This window comes from Bombyx mandarina, chromosome 21 (assembly GCF_030267445.1).
Source record: "Bombyx mandarina strain Sakado chromosome 21, ASM3026744v2".
NCBI classification, from domain to species: Eukaryota; Metazoa; Arthropoda; class Insecta; order Lepidoptera; family Bombycidae; genus Bombyx; species Bombyx mandarina.
Genome location: NC_143227.1, coordinates 3,339,997 through 3,354,286, shown reverse-complemented (window position 1 = coordinate 3,354,286; position 14,290 = coordinate 3,339,997). Strand labels below are relative to the sequence as shown.

Here is a 14,290-nt window from a genome sequence, read left to right as displayed (position 1 = left end):
GTCTTATCGATTAATGACAATAACAATTAATAAAACCATTATACTAATTGTTAATAGTGAAAAATAACTTGACACAGAAATACTGCCACCCAATTCTTAGGTAATTGGAACCGAACATCATGGACTGAACTACTTTAGTAACAGCTAAACTGACACGTCGACTAGCCTTAAATACGCTGAATATAAGCGACAGCTGAACTTGAGTAAGAATCAATCCGACACCGAGTTAAACTACCGTAATATTTATTAACTGTGGTGTTTCTTTCTGTTTGTGCCTGCAATAAAAAGGCGTGAGATGAAACAATCTTGATCATTGTGAGTTAGTGCGAAGAACAAAGTTATCTATAGTGAATTCAGTGATCAAATATTTATACAATGAATTATTTGGTGAGTTTCAGTAGGTTATTTAGAAATCTGTATCGAATAAAAAATATTATCATGGTAACTTGAAATTGTTAACTCATTAGGACTAAAATTATATTTAAATAATTGAATATTATATGAATGTTTTTTTTTTTTAAATAAAACTGTTCAAAATTACCACGGCGCCTAGCAGTTACAATCCAACGAATTAAAAACATTCGAATACTTCAAAATAATCGGAATTTATCTTTTAGTTATAAATGAAAATCGATAATAAAATTAATCAACGAAAATCGATGAATTAAAAAAAAAAGCATTCACAATCTGATCTAGATCAGTATCGATAGCTTTGCGATATTATATTTCCTTTGGTGTTAACAACCCTTGATTAGATTTCAAATTGATATGAGTTATAGATGATTTACAGATAAAATCCGCTACCGAATTTAATCTGATATGAACACACGTAGGTATAATTAAAATGTATGAAATCTTAAGGGTGTCAAACATTTACATATTTTTTTTATAAATCAAACGGTACAATGCATATGTGTCCTTAATTCGATAAATTTATAAAAAATATATATATTTAGTACTAATATTAATCAATAATAAATAAATAAATAAATATTTACTAACAATCACGCCACGTTAACTGGTCCCGTGATAAGTTCGTAAAGAACTTGTGTTACAGGTACCAGATAACGGATATAAATGTAATATTTTTATTACACACATACATATATTTAATATACATCCATAACCCTGGAAAAGACATTTATATTTATCATACAAATATCTTCCCTTGGCGGGATTCGAACCCGCGACCCCCTTGTGTAGTGACCATGTCACTTACCACTACACCAGACGGCCGTTAATCGATCAATAAACTTAATAAAACAGTAGCATTCGACTCGCTCAAATTTCCGATATTACTTCAATGAATTTTCATGTACTTTTCACTGACAGAACGTTATTAATTTCGGGCATAATATATTGGATAGGATTTGCTTCATTAAAAACGGATTTTGGATTAAAAATACGTCATTTAAAGATTTACATTACTTTTATACATACTGTTCGATGCTGATTTATACCGATTAGGTTACGTAATATTGTTTTAATCCCACGATTTTTTATTATCTTTATTTCATTTCTGACGTTTTTAATACTTTACAATTTTATATTGTGGTTGGTAGACGTGTCCACGAAAACTGTAAATTATTTAAATCGAATCGAGACCCGGGAAGGCGCGAAATTGAAAAAATTACTGATGGTAGGACCTCTTGTGAGTCCGCACGGGTAGGTACCACCGCCCTGCCTATTTCTGCCGTGAAGCAGTAATGCGTTTCGCTTTTAAGGGTGGGGCAGCCGTTGTAACTATACTGAGACCTTAGAACTTATGTCTCAAGGTGGGTGGCGCATTTACGTTGTACATGTCTCTTAGCTCCGGTAACCACTTAACATCAGGTGGGCCGTGAGTTCGTCAACCCAACTAAGCAATAAAAAAAAAACGCAAAAACCGAAGAAATAAATAAATACATACATATCATGAACACGAAAGCAACTCAGTCTCAGCTTAATACCACAGAATGGATGTCGATGACATTCAGTATGAACATAGTCTGGACTGTTACTTTTCATTCTATTGCTGGTCGCGGTATTCTACCCACGATCACGCAACGTAGTCTACGCAAAACTACCCACAGAAAGCTAGTATTGCTTATTGTGAAACATTTAAAATAACACAAATGTTAATGTCACTAACAAATAGAGCTTGATAGGAAAGTAACATTTTTGCAGACCCTCCAATATGAAGCGGTTACCGGTACTCATGGGGATTGCAACATGAATTCTGCTGCCATAAGACTTAGAGTCTCATGGTCTCGTATACCACGGCTATCCGAGCCTCGAAACTGGAACGCATGATTACTTCGCAGCTGATATAGACAGAATGGGCGTCCGAACACCAGTTATTAAGGAAATCTAAAAATTTTGCCGATTACGTTTTTAATAAATGATATCATTATTCATTTTTTGCCTACTTGTCTGCGAACAGCCTCGAGAGGCTATTCTGGCTTCACCCTGACTGGCGAGAGAGCACACGGGGCTCAACATGAAAGAGTTTGCTAGCATGTGCCCTAGCAAGAGCCGGGCTTTTCTGAATCTACCACCGTGATCTGAACCGCGACCCACTGAGAATATCCGGTAAGAAACTCAGTGGGTGGTCTATGGATTAGATTCCACGTCCAAGAGCACGTGTTTAGTTTATTATGAATTTGCTTAGAAAAATTTGACTATTTGACGTCTCATCTTTTAAGCCATGTTGACTTCAAAATTTCTTCAAACTAGATGAGGTGATGAACAATTTAAGCACCCATTGTTTCTAAGTATAAGAACCCATCTGTTTCAATTCTTCTTTTGTCGCAAACAAGTCGTACTTGTTTTATCGAGGTTAATGCTCCAGGTAATTAGTTAAATTCGTCATAGAGATGCGCACTTAGGTTATTACAGTGCTAAATTCGATACAAAAACAAGTCACCTTTGGAAGTTTAAATATTAAAGGTTGTTTTTTTTATTCATGAAAATATGTCATCAGCATCGTCATCTTAGTCCTTACAGCCCAGGGTGGGCCTTAGCCTGGTCCAGTATGTCTCTCCAGACTGCTCTGTTCAGGACTTTTTTCTTCCAGTTCCTGACACCGATAACTTTGAGGTCGTGCTCTATGCCATCTAACCATCGGAGTTTGGGTCTGGCACGACTTCTGCGGCCCTCTGGTTTGCCATAGAGTAGTTGTCTCTTGGCATTCTGGTCTCCTCAATTCGGACTACATGTCCTGATGAAAATATATCGATTTACTAAATATATTTAATGACGCCTTAGAAGATGGCAATATTCATTATCGATTTTTAACTTTAATTAAAGGCGGATGAACAGGTTTCAAGTTTATTACAGATCTAAAAGATATTTTTTGTCAAATTTTAATTACATTTTTTGTTATATTATCTTCTGATTAGTTCTGATTTCAATGCGTTATTAATAACACGAATAATTTTGTCACGGGATTTATTTATTACTCGTCAAATGTGCGCGTCATTTATTTATATATTAATTGCGTATTTTTATTTTTTATATCTCCAAAATGAAGGTCATTGAAAAACAATTGAATTTGTAGGTCATACTAATTTAAATTTTCACTGATCATGTTTTTAAAATTTGGGTTGCGGTGATGCCGTTTCCGAACACGGAATTCCTGATACGGTCACTCAATACGTGCGCAGTACTTTAAATTGACATTTAAGCAATAAAACTTTATTGGCATAGTTTGATAAAGGTTTTTTTTTTTCATATATCTTATAATTTATATGGTTTTCAGTATTCGTGTGTACCCACAAAGATAAAAGCAGAAACGTGTCCTCGTGTAACTACTAATCAATATAATCATATTTATTAACTTATTTTATAGCACTAAATATACTTACGTATAAATAATAACTAATGAATTATGTTTTTAGAAAATTTATTCTAAATTATGAACTCATTTTATTTTTGACTACACAGTGAAATCTGGTCTTTGTTGTATTGATCGATAATTACAGAAAAAATCGATTTGCTGTATATATGATAAGTACTCGCGCGCCACATACATATGTGGCTTACTTTGATGATATATGACAGAAGTCTTCCCTACAGTCTCAACTAAAGTTATACCAAACCTTAGCACAATCGGATTTAATAAACAAACCCAAATGTAATTGATTTTCGTAACTTTAGATAGAAGATTATTGTGGGCTAGGATCTTAATTCAAATTTAGAAATCATTCCCTATAATTAAGAAATTATTTTAGATCATTTGTATTGTTTTTTTATAGCTTTGTTGGGCGGACGAGCTTACAGCCCACCTGGTGATAAGTGGTTCCTGGAGCCCATAGACATCTACAACGTAAATGCGTCACCCACCTTGAGATATAAGTTCTAAGGTCTCAGTATAGTTACAACGGCTGCCCCACCCTTCAAACCGAAACGCATTACTGCTTCAAGGCAGAAATAGGCAAGACGGTGGTACCTACCCGTGCCGACTCACAAGAGGTCCTACCACCAGTAATTACGCAAATTATAATTTTGCGGGTTTGATTTTTATTATACGATGTTATTCCTTCACCACGGAAGTCAATCGTGATTATTTGTTAAGTACGTATTTCATTAGAAAAATTATTATTGGTACCCGCCAGCGGGCTTCAAACACCGTTGCATCGCTAAATACGAATGCACCGGACGTCTTATCCTTTAGGCCTCGACGACTATGTATTTTCAAGAAAAGCCATTGACAAAACATGTAAAAGTTGTATGAAAAACTTCATTTCATTCATGAATTTGAAAGAATATAGAGCACAAAGTCACTAAGTTGGCTCGCCGAATTAATAATTGTATAATTCGCAAAGCAAAACAATTCAGTTTAGTTCATTTTGTTTGCCTTTCCCCTGATAATAATAGAAGCAATCTCATACTTAGATATTTGTACACTCTAGTGCAAGAAAATAAGATAAGACTTGCAAAATAAATATTATATGGGTATATACCACAACACGCTCCCGTACATTTTCTAGTACGGAAACAAGGGCAATAAAAAATAAATAAATAAAAACATCCAATTTTAACGAGTAGAAAATAGAAGCGAAAGTATCAAAAAAAAACATAGAAATGGTAATTTAAATGACACTACTACAACAGCTCTTCGGTCATTTACCTGTAGTAGAATCCTGAAGTAATCTTTTTACTTGTCAAATTTCACTCTAATAATACAAACATAAAATAGATAAATATGTTTTAAAAATTAAACAAAATACATTTAGCCAGGTCTTTTTATCCATCTTAATGATAATCATGAGAAATTCCAATATAGATAAATAGATGAATACAGCTCAAGGTAATAAAATAATGCTAAAATATATTAATAATAAGTAAGCATAGATCGATTTATTATTTTCTTGACTACATAATACATTTCCTCTGTTTATTTTCCACGATATTTATTGTATCTCTTACTTTAAAAGTATCTGAGCAAAAAGTCTAAAGAAATCACATCTTTAAATTTTTACTCCAAGCATAGACAAGGAATGTTTCGTTGTTTTTCAGAAATTTTCCACTAAACTACACCTTTATAAAATTTGATAAGCAAACGCAAGCGAATGATAACAGTATGAAACATTATATCAGACGCACAGGAAATCGAGAATCAAACGAATGAATTTCTATTAACGATTTTATAGTTGTTTAATTACCGACCGAAGAAGACATGGATGGAGTGTGTGAATGACGATATGAGAGAAAGAGGAGTGAGTGTGGAGATGACGGCTGATAGAAGAGAATGGAAGAGAAAAATTAGCTGTGCCGACCCCACCTAGTGGGATAAGGTGGAGAAAAAGAGATAGTTGTTTAATTATCAAATCGATGTACTAATAGAAATAGAGCTGTAACGACAATTAAAACTCGTTTAACATGATTTATGACATTTACAGTCTTGTTGAAAAATATATTAAAAACAAGTTCATGCAAGTAAGTCGAGACTATGAAAGTCGAATAGTTTCTTCTCTAAATTAATTCATATTCAGAATTCAAGCGGGAACATGTGTATCCAAGAGTGAGCACTCGACAAAACGTAATACGGATTGCTGACAAAAGACCAAAGTTCTGTGTACGGAATTTTCTAGATTTTTTTTTGACGGGCACACGAACTCAAGCTCATGTTCTAGTTTGATCTGCACGATTTTATAATCACACGAAATAAACAGAAACAAAATTAACGATGGCTTCAACATAAGCACAAAACGATAATAGTTTACAAAGCTAAGCGTCGATACAATTTCACGAACTAATTTCACGGCTTGATTTAGCTCACGGTACATACTTTAGATACTCTTTTTTTTTTCTTTTTTTCATTGCTTAGGTGGGTGGACGAGCTCACAGCCCACCTGGTGTTAAGTAGTTACTGGAGCCCATAGACATCCACAACGTAAATGCGCGACCCACCTTGAGATATAAGTTCTAAGGTCTCAGTATAGTTACAACGGCTGCCCCACCCTTCAAACCGAAACGCATTACTGCTTCACGGCAGAAATAGGCAGGGCGAGGGTACCCACCCGCGTGGGCTCACAAGAGGTCCTACCACCAGTAATTACGCAAATTATAATTTTGCGGGTTTCATTTTTATTACACGATGTTATTCCTTCACCGTGGAAGTCAATCGTGAACATCTGTTGAGTACGTATTTCATTAGAAAAATTGGTACACGCCTGAGATTCGAACACCGCTGCATCGCTCAACACGAATGCACCGGACGTCTTATCTTTTAGGCCACGACGACTAAACGTTACATACTTTAGATATTCCATATCTTTACATAGATGGATCCGGATTACAGCGGACAGTTGATGCCGTGCAGTAGTCGCTTAGATGAGTGTCTGTAGTGCCTAAAGACATTCTATAAGATGTTTTTAAAAAGTTTTTATTAGCTTGGCATGTACGTACGTTTTTTTGTACGTAACGAAATATTTAACGTAATTTTCATCGACTCCAAGACGACGGATTTATTTGAACATTTCCACGTGCATCAAAGACCTATGACAATACAATAATTTTATAAATTCGCTCGAATATCTCATTGTCAAGGGAATAAAACTAAGTTAATTGTTAGTTCAGTTTGCTTTTTGAGCGTGTTTTTTTAGTATTTGTAAATTATATACATATTCAAAAGCAATACTGAACTAAGGCCGTTGTTATTAATATTTAAAGTGATTCTAATAAAAACCATGTTTTCAGAGTCTTCTTTTGTTATGCTGCTCGGCGGCCGTGACGATCGGACAAAGAGTGTCGGATACGAGCAATGACTTTACCGGTCAAACGCGAAACGCGGGCGGTTACGGCCTTCTAAAGCCGGGCTATCAAAACGGTTACGGCGGCTATGGCGGCTACAACACCGGCAGCGCTGGAAGCAGTTACCCGGGTTACGGAAATTATCCTGGCTACGGCAGCTCGGGTTTCGGTTACGGAAATACCGGTTTAAGCAACGGCTACTCCGGTTTCGGTTATCCGGGTCAAAGTTATCAGGGCGGTTTTGGAGGTAAGTTGAAAATTTAACGTTCAATCGATATAATGTATGTAATTGACGAGAGAAATTTAGTTGATTTTTCTTCGATAAAATTCATCTATTGAAAAGGATGTGACGTCCCATAATATTTTTTACTCATAAACCACTGAAAAGCTCTAACTTATTGAATTGTATATTACAGGTAACTATGGTGGTTACCAAGGCGGATATCAGGGCGGTTATCAGGGAGGCTTCGGCGGTCTTTCAGGGTACCCGGGCTATGGAGGTAAATCTATTTTTTCCTAGTTATATAGCTTTATATAATTTTAACATAGTCCACACACTGTATAATAATAATAACTTACAAGGTAAATTCCGCCGCCCACCTTGAGACATAAAGAGTTCTGAGTCCCAGTTTTCACAGTACAACGGCTGCTACAAACCGAAACGGATTGCTGCTTCACGACAGAAGTAGGCAGAGTGGTGGTACCTATCCATGCTATCTCCTAAGACCTACTACTACCATCAGTAATTACGCAAATTATAATTATTGCCGTTTTGATTTTTATTACACGACTAGCTGTACCCGTCCGCTTCGCTGGGCATTTCAAATTAACATTAATATTTCTCACCCCCACAAAGATTCTCATCATTAACGCCCCCGCAACTGGTGTAGGGAGTCCAACACTCATATAAATATTAGCCTATCCATTAAGTACATATATTTTCTACATGGATATCAAGTTTCAAGTCGATCGGATGCATGGTTCAGTCGTTATAACGGAACATCCGTAAAAACCACTGTAGATTTATATATTAGTATAAGTATATAGATATTATTCCTTCACCGTGGATTTCATTCGTGAACACTTGTCAAGTACGTATTTCGTTAGAAAAATTGGTACCTGTGTGCTTAGTGCGAGTTTTTTAACTTTCTCGATAGCGTAAAAGTTAACATAAATTTGTGTGCAGTTGGAACAGCGCCCCTAGCGGCAAACATAGGTAAACGTTCCAACTCCAAACAAATGTGAGATAACTTTTACGTTATCGAGAACGTTAAAAAACTCACACTAAGGCACACTTAATGCGGATTCCGAACACCGGCACGGTCGCATCGCTCGATACGAAAGCGCCGGCAGTTTATACTTTAGCACGCCTACTCATATGCTATGTTTAGATGACGTCATAATGTTATCACTTAAGATCCCCGTACAAGGTTTACATTATAGACATTTGCGCTGCATATAGTAAGAATGCCACATTATCCTTGATACGAAGCACTTAGGCGTGTCCAAGTAAAAATAAACGAATTAATTCAAGGCCCTTTTTGCTTGGGTTCACATCGAACGTGCGTAGACTTTTCAATACACAGCTAGATGTATTCTGTGAGTTGGTTCGTGAGAATTTCTCGACAACTAATAAAAATAAATTGAACTGAATACTGTTTTTTTTTATTCATTGCTTAGATGGGTGGACGAGCTCACAGCCCACTTTGTGTTAAGCGATTACTGGAGCCCATAGACATCTACAACGTAAATGCGCCACCCACCTTGAGATATAAGTTCTAAGATGTCAGTATAGTTACAACGGCTGCCCCGCCCTTCAAACCGAAACGCATTACTGCTTCACGGCAGAAATAGGCGGGGTGGTGGTACCTACCCGTGCGGACTCACAAGAGGTCCTACCACCAGATTTGTTTTCTCTATTTAGGTATTTGTTATCTATATATATGTATGTCTATATTTAAACATGTTTATCAAGTCTCCGGTACCCATAACACAGGAAATCCTAAGTTGGGGCCAGACCGAGCATGATTTGTTTCCAGTTATTATTATTATTTAAACACGCATCGCTTGACATGAGTAGGTACACCGGGCGTCTTATCGTTTAGACCGCGACGACTTTCTATTTATAAAAATTTAACGCGTGTATGCCATTTATATTTGATAAGCGAGTTCAGTTGATTAATTTAGTTAATCGAATTTTTTTTTCCTACCTAAGCTGATGCCCTAGAGCAGTGGTGGGCAAACATTTTTAATGGCGGGCCACAAAGTTTAAGAAATTCTAGAGAAGGGTCAGAGTTATAGAAAAAATGCATTTTGTATTAAAGCTTTTTGATAAACAAAATACTTTTTACTTTTACGCTTTGTTAGGCGGGTGATAGATAAGTGAAAAGAATGGTTTTTTCCCAATAAATAAACTGACAATAAACAGACTGCCGAGATACTTATAATGATGGCAAGTTAATTATGAGATAGTGAAAGCTCAAAACACTCCTGACGAATTGGAGCTTTCATTAAAAATTGGAAGATTTTCAATTATAAACGTCAGATTTTATTTTACGCGCCCAAATGCTGAGTAGAATAATTAGGATGGATGGACTCTCGGCGGATCGGATTAAATACTTCGGCGAGCCGGATTTGGCCCGCGGGCCGTACTTTGCTCATCACTGGTCTAGAGAGACCATATCAGTGTAACCTTAACTAGTAGGTGAGCTCACGGGGCTCAAACCGGACAACGTTGCTAACACGAACCCTAGCAAGAGCCGTGCTTCGCAGAATCTACAACCGGATCGGAAACGCGACCCACTGAGAAGATCCAGCGAGAATCTCAGTGGGCTGTGTCCGTGGGTAAACGAAAGAAGCGCATACCTAACTTATTATTTTACACGCGTTTTAGCTTTATTTTAATTTCGCATAATCATACGTATAGCCGGCTTCGGTTATTCAGCTCGATGCCACAACGTCTACAATACTGTTCAACCTTCAACGCTTTCCCACCATTGTCAATGTTTTCGATGCAAATTCGTATCTTGTTCGGAATGTGTAAACGAAACGCACCAATAAAATGTATAATTCGACGCTTGAAAGGCAAACATGACTAAGCGACAATGCGTGAACTTTACAGTAGACTAATTTAAAGTTGAAATACCTGAAAACAAAATTTATTTTAACGAATCTAGCTGTAGTAGAATCTAGCTAGTAGCTGTAGGATTGAAATGATTTTAATTGACCTAGAAGTATATTTTTTTTGTGCATCGAATATGGTTATTGCGAATATGGTTATGGTTTCAAGCGTCGAATATTATTATCCAGTTTATGCTGTTTGTTACGCCTTTGTTCCAATCAAAGCAGCGACTTTTCAACGAGTGAGCGTTTTATTTTTGGGAACAAATGTTCACGATTGACTTCCACGGTGAAGGAATAACGTCTTGTAATAAAAAATCAAAAACCGCAAAATTATAATCTGCGTGATTACTGGTGGTAGAACCTCTTGTGAGTCCGCACGGTAACTATACTTGAGACCTTAGAACTTATATCTCAAGGTGGGTGGCGTATTTACGTTGTAGATGTCTAAGGGGTCCACAGTAACCACTTAACACCATGTGGGCTGTGAGTTCATACACCCATCTAAGCATTAACAGAAAAGGTAAATATTATTATTAGGAAATTGTATGCTGCCTTTTTCTTCTTACCTATTGCTAGAAACCTCGAGGGGTCATGCTAGCTTCACCGGATGTCGCCTGCTACTGTTATTCAAACCCCAACATTAAGCGACAGTCGATTTTCAGCAAATAAGTCACCGTTCTCGTCGAAGCCGTCGCTTGCAATGAAGTGCTCGGCGAGCAAATTAACCCACAGACACAGCTCACAGAGTTTCTCGCCGGATCTTCTCAGTGGGTCGCGTTTCCGATTCGGTAGTAGATTCTGCGAAGCACTGCCCTTGCTAGGGCCAGTGTTAGCAACACTTCCCGTTTGAGCCCCGTGAGGTCACCTACATGTTAGGGTGAAGTTGAAATAGCCTCTTAAGGCTATCTATCAGCATAGCTAGAAAATAAAGTAAATATTTCCTGTCCGTTGCACCTGTTCTTGTTTGAGTGACAACAAAATTTCTTGTTTGCGTAATATTTGTTCTACATAAAGCCGCGTTGGTGAGCAAGGTGAACGCTCTATTTAAAAAAATCACTTGGGGATGTAATTGATTGATCGTTCACTTCGTCATACAAGCGTTATGCGCTTCCAATATTGAAAATAAATGTAGTTTTAATTATGAATACAACGAGAAAATCTTTTGTCTACATGTCATTGGTCGAATGAGAGTACATTGACATTTTTGTAGACTTTACTGTAACAAGATACAACTTGAATAACTTACGACTAAAATGTGTAATCGAAAAATTTCTTTTTAAGCAGTCTTGGTCCTCCTGGTATGAAATGATAAGCGGAATCGATAGAGACCTCCATTACCGATAAAATTCTAATGTAGGTACAATGAGTCCGTAAAATTTGATGTTCGTTCATAGTAAAACTCATTTTTTAAAACGCTTTAAGTATGTACAGCAGTACCTGTTCCTGGGAACGAACTTATATTAACACGATTCAATACGCATTCACCAGGGCTATTAAACAAGGGTGCTAAGAAAAACGGTTGCAATAATGAGAAATGCTTTTTTTTTGCCTTGAGAAGCCATTTCAGCGTAACCCTAACAAATAGGTGAGCTCACGGAGCTTAAACCTGACGACGTTGCTAACACTAACCCTAGCAAGAGCCGTGCTTCGCATAATCTACCACCGGATCGGAAACGCGACCCACTGAGACGAACCGGCGAGAAACTCAGTGGGCTGTGTCTGTGGGTTAATTTACTCGACGAGCCCTTTGTCGCAAACGACAGGTTCGACGAGAACGATGACCGGTGCTTGAGGTACCTAAAAGCACTGTTAATGGATCGGGAGGAGTCGATATGACGTGTTTTGGGCGACGTCGACTGTTTCCCATTCGGTGCGCAGGATCGCGAATGGTGTTAACGCGTTATTGGTCACGCATTGGAAATAATTGTCATCCAAGATCTAACAGAAAATGCTCTCACGTTATTGTTTCAGGGTACAGACCGGGATATCAGAGCGGCAGTGCCGGTTACCCGGGCTACAGATCTGGATACAACCAATACAGATCCAGTTTCGACCGGTACCCCGCGACCAACGCTGGCAATTTCTTTGGAGGCTACGGCGACGGCTACAGCGACAACTTTAGGGTGGTCGCGAGAAGTACTAACGAGAAGAAGAAGGTGGAAACTGTAGCTTAAGTCCATTGAAATAAGATACAATTTTAAAGTTGTCGATTAAGTCCTTATAAAACACCGTTGTTTGTGCTAATCGATTAATGGTTATTGTATTTTAGACAAAGACTTTTACTAGTTAAATATGATAAGCAATCTAATAATGATTTAATCATTTTTATTAATTGACATTTATGGTTTTCGATATACATTTCGTGGAATCACATCTTTGGTACATTCACGCAAGTAAAAAAAACGTTGTCAATATTAGTAATTGTATATTTAGAGCCAGTGAGAAAATATATTTTCTCATGTTATAACGCATAGAAGATGACCCTGTATTTCCTATATTGCCTTTTCGCATTAAAAGTGTACAATTTCCAAAAATATTCTAAATTGAGTTAATATGCGTAAACATTTGGTATCACCAGGATTTTTCTCATAAATACTGTCAAAAGAGCGTAGTTTAGTTTTTGTTTTTGTTTTTACTTTATCTATGTTTTGACTACTATTAACAAAATTAATACATAATTTTATCTTACTTTAAAGGACAGTTAATGTAACTGGTAAAAAATAAACATAAATGTTGCAAATATGATTATTATTAAAAATATTACATGTTAAACCTTTAAAACACCCTCCTGTAAAATTAGTAAGTTTTGAGATTATACAGTTTTAATGCGAGAAGACGATATGTTGCAATATTTCCAATGTAGTATTTATGTAATCTATATCTGTGTATTTTATTCAAATAAACTTGAAGCTTTAAGTCAAGAATCGTTTAATTGCCCTATTTGGATGAGTCTTTGTGGACGGTGGTATACGTGCTAGATAGCATGTTCAAGATAGAACACCTACCAGTCTTCTTCTTATAAATTTTTGTAAATAAATTCGTAAACATTGGCTGTTTGTTGGCATACATTGACATTTTAACTGTAAATGGTTTGATGTCGTGTGGTATGGTATTAGCGAGAACGCAAGCCGCGACGTCATATTAATGGCTTTATTTTGTCAATTCATTGTTTTCTCATTTTTAAATGTAATGATGAGTTATTACTCGTTTATTATTCGTATGTGCACAACTGTAGCAAAATTGAAGAAATTCCTGATTATTGCTTCCCAAATTCTAACAAAAAGTAGTAACAGTAAATTTCCACATAAAATACATGAACCGTAAACAGAAAATACTTAGATGAATGCACTAAGTTCCCTTTGCCTTTCCAACTGAACAGTGAGCTGTCATTGTCAAACAGTCTAAGCTGTCAACGTTAGTAAAAGTACATTGGCGAAATCTAAAAGGAAACGCCATAAACCTAAGAGATAGATAGATAGATAGATAGTAAAAGTACCCACATAGGCAGATAAACAAGTCACAAACGTTTTCTCTCGAAAGCACAGCCTTTATTTTAATTGTACCAACAGCTTAAATATTACTCCGGAGAAATACGTTCTGAGTCAGGAAACCATTTTTTGTGGAGGGTAGAGGTAAGGAGAACCGTCTTATATGGGAGAAACTTGAAAAAGTGTCCCACTTTCAGCACTAAATAACAGTTCAAAAATCCTCTAGAATGGCGCTAGCATAGGCACAGGGTATGATATGAATTGAGCAGTTGTTAACTGATTGAAGTATGCTGAGTTAGGAAATTTAATATATTTAATTACTACAGTAATTAGTGACAGTGTAATATTATTTATACATGTAAGGTTTACATGTCTACGTAGTCCAAACTAATTTCGTCAATATAACCTAAAATTATTGCTGTGGTAAAATGTGGAGACATCGA

The 14,290-nt window shown here is 36.6% G+C and overlaps 1 protein-coding gene across 1 annotated transcript; it reads left to right on the top strand.

Moving 5' to 3' along the window:
• The first annotated feature begins 264 nt into the window (after window positions 1-264).
• LOC114244289 (uncharacterized) lies at window positions 265-13,283 on the top strand. Its single transcript, XM_028176053.2, has 4 exons — window positions 265-387; window positions 7,183-7,483; window positions 7,653-7,736; window positions 12,331-13,283. The coding sequence occupies exons 1-4, from the start codon at window positions 376-378 to the stop codon at window positions 12,531-12,533; spliced, it is 600 nt and encodes a 199-aa protein (XP_028031854.2). The 5' UTR covers window positions 265-375; the 3' UTR covers window positions 12,534-13,283.
• Window positions 13,284-14,290: the final 1,007 nt, after the last annotated feature.

Coding starts and splice junctions, on each gene's coding strand:
- LOC114244289 (XM_028176053.2), top strand. Junction 7,484..7,652: donor TTATCAGGGCGGTTTTGGAG/GTAAGTTGAAAA, acceptor TGTATATTACAG/GTAACTATGGTGGTTACCAA. Junction 7,737..12,330: donor AGGGTACCCGGGCTATGGAG/GTAAATCTATTT, acceptor TTATTGTTTCAG/GGTACAGACCGGGATATCAG.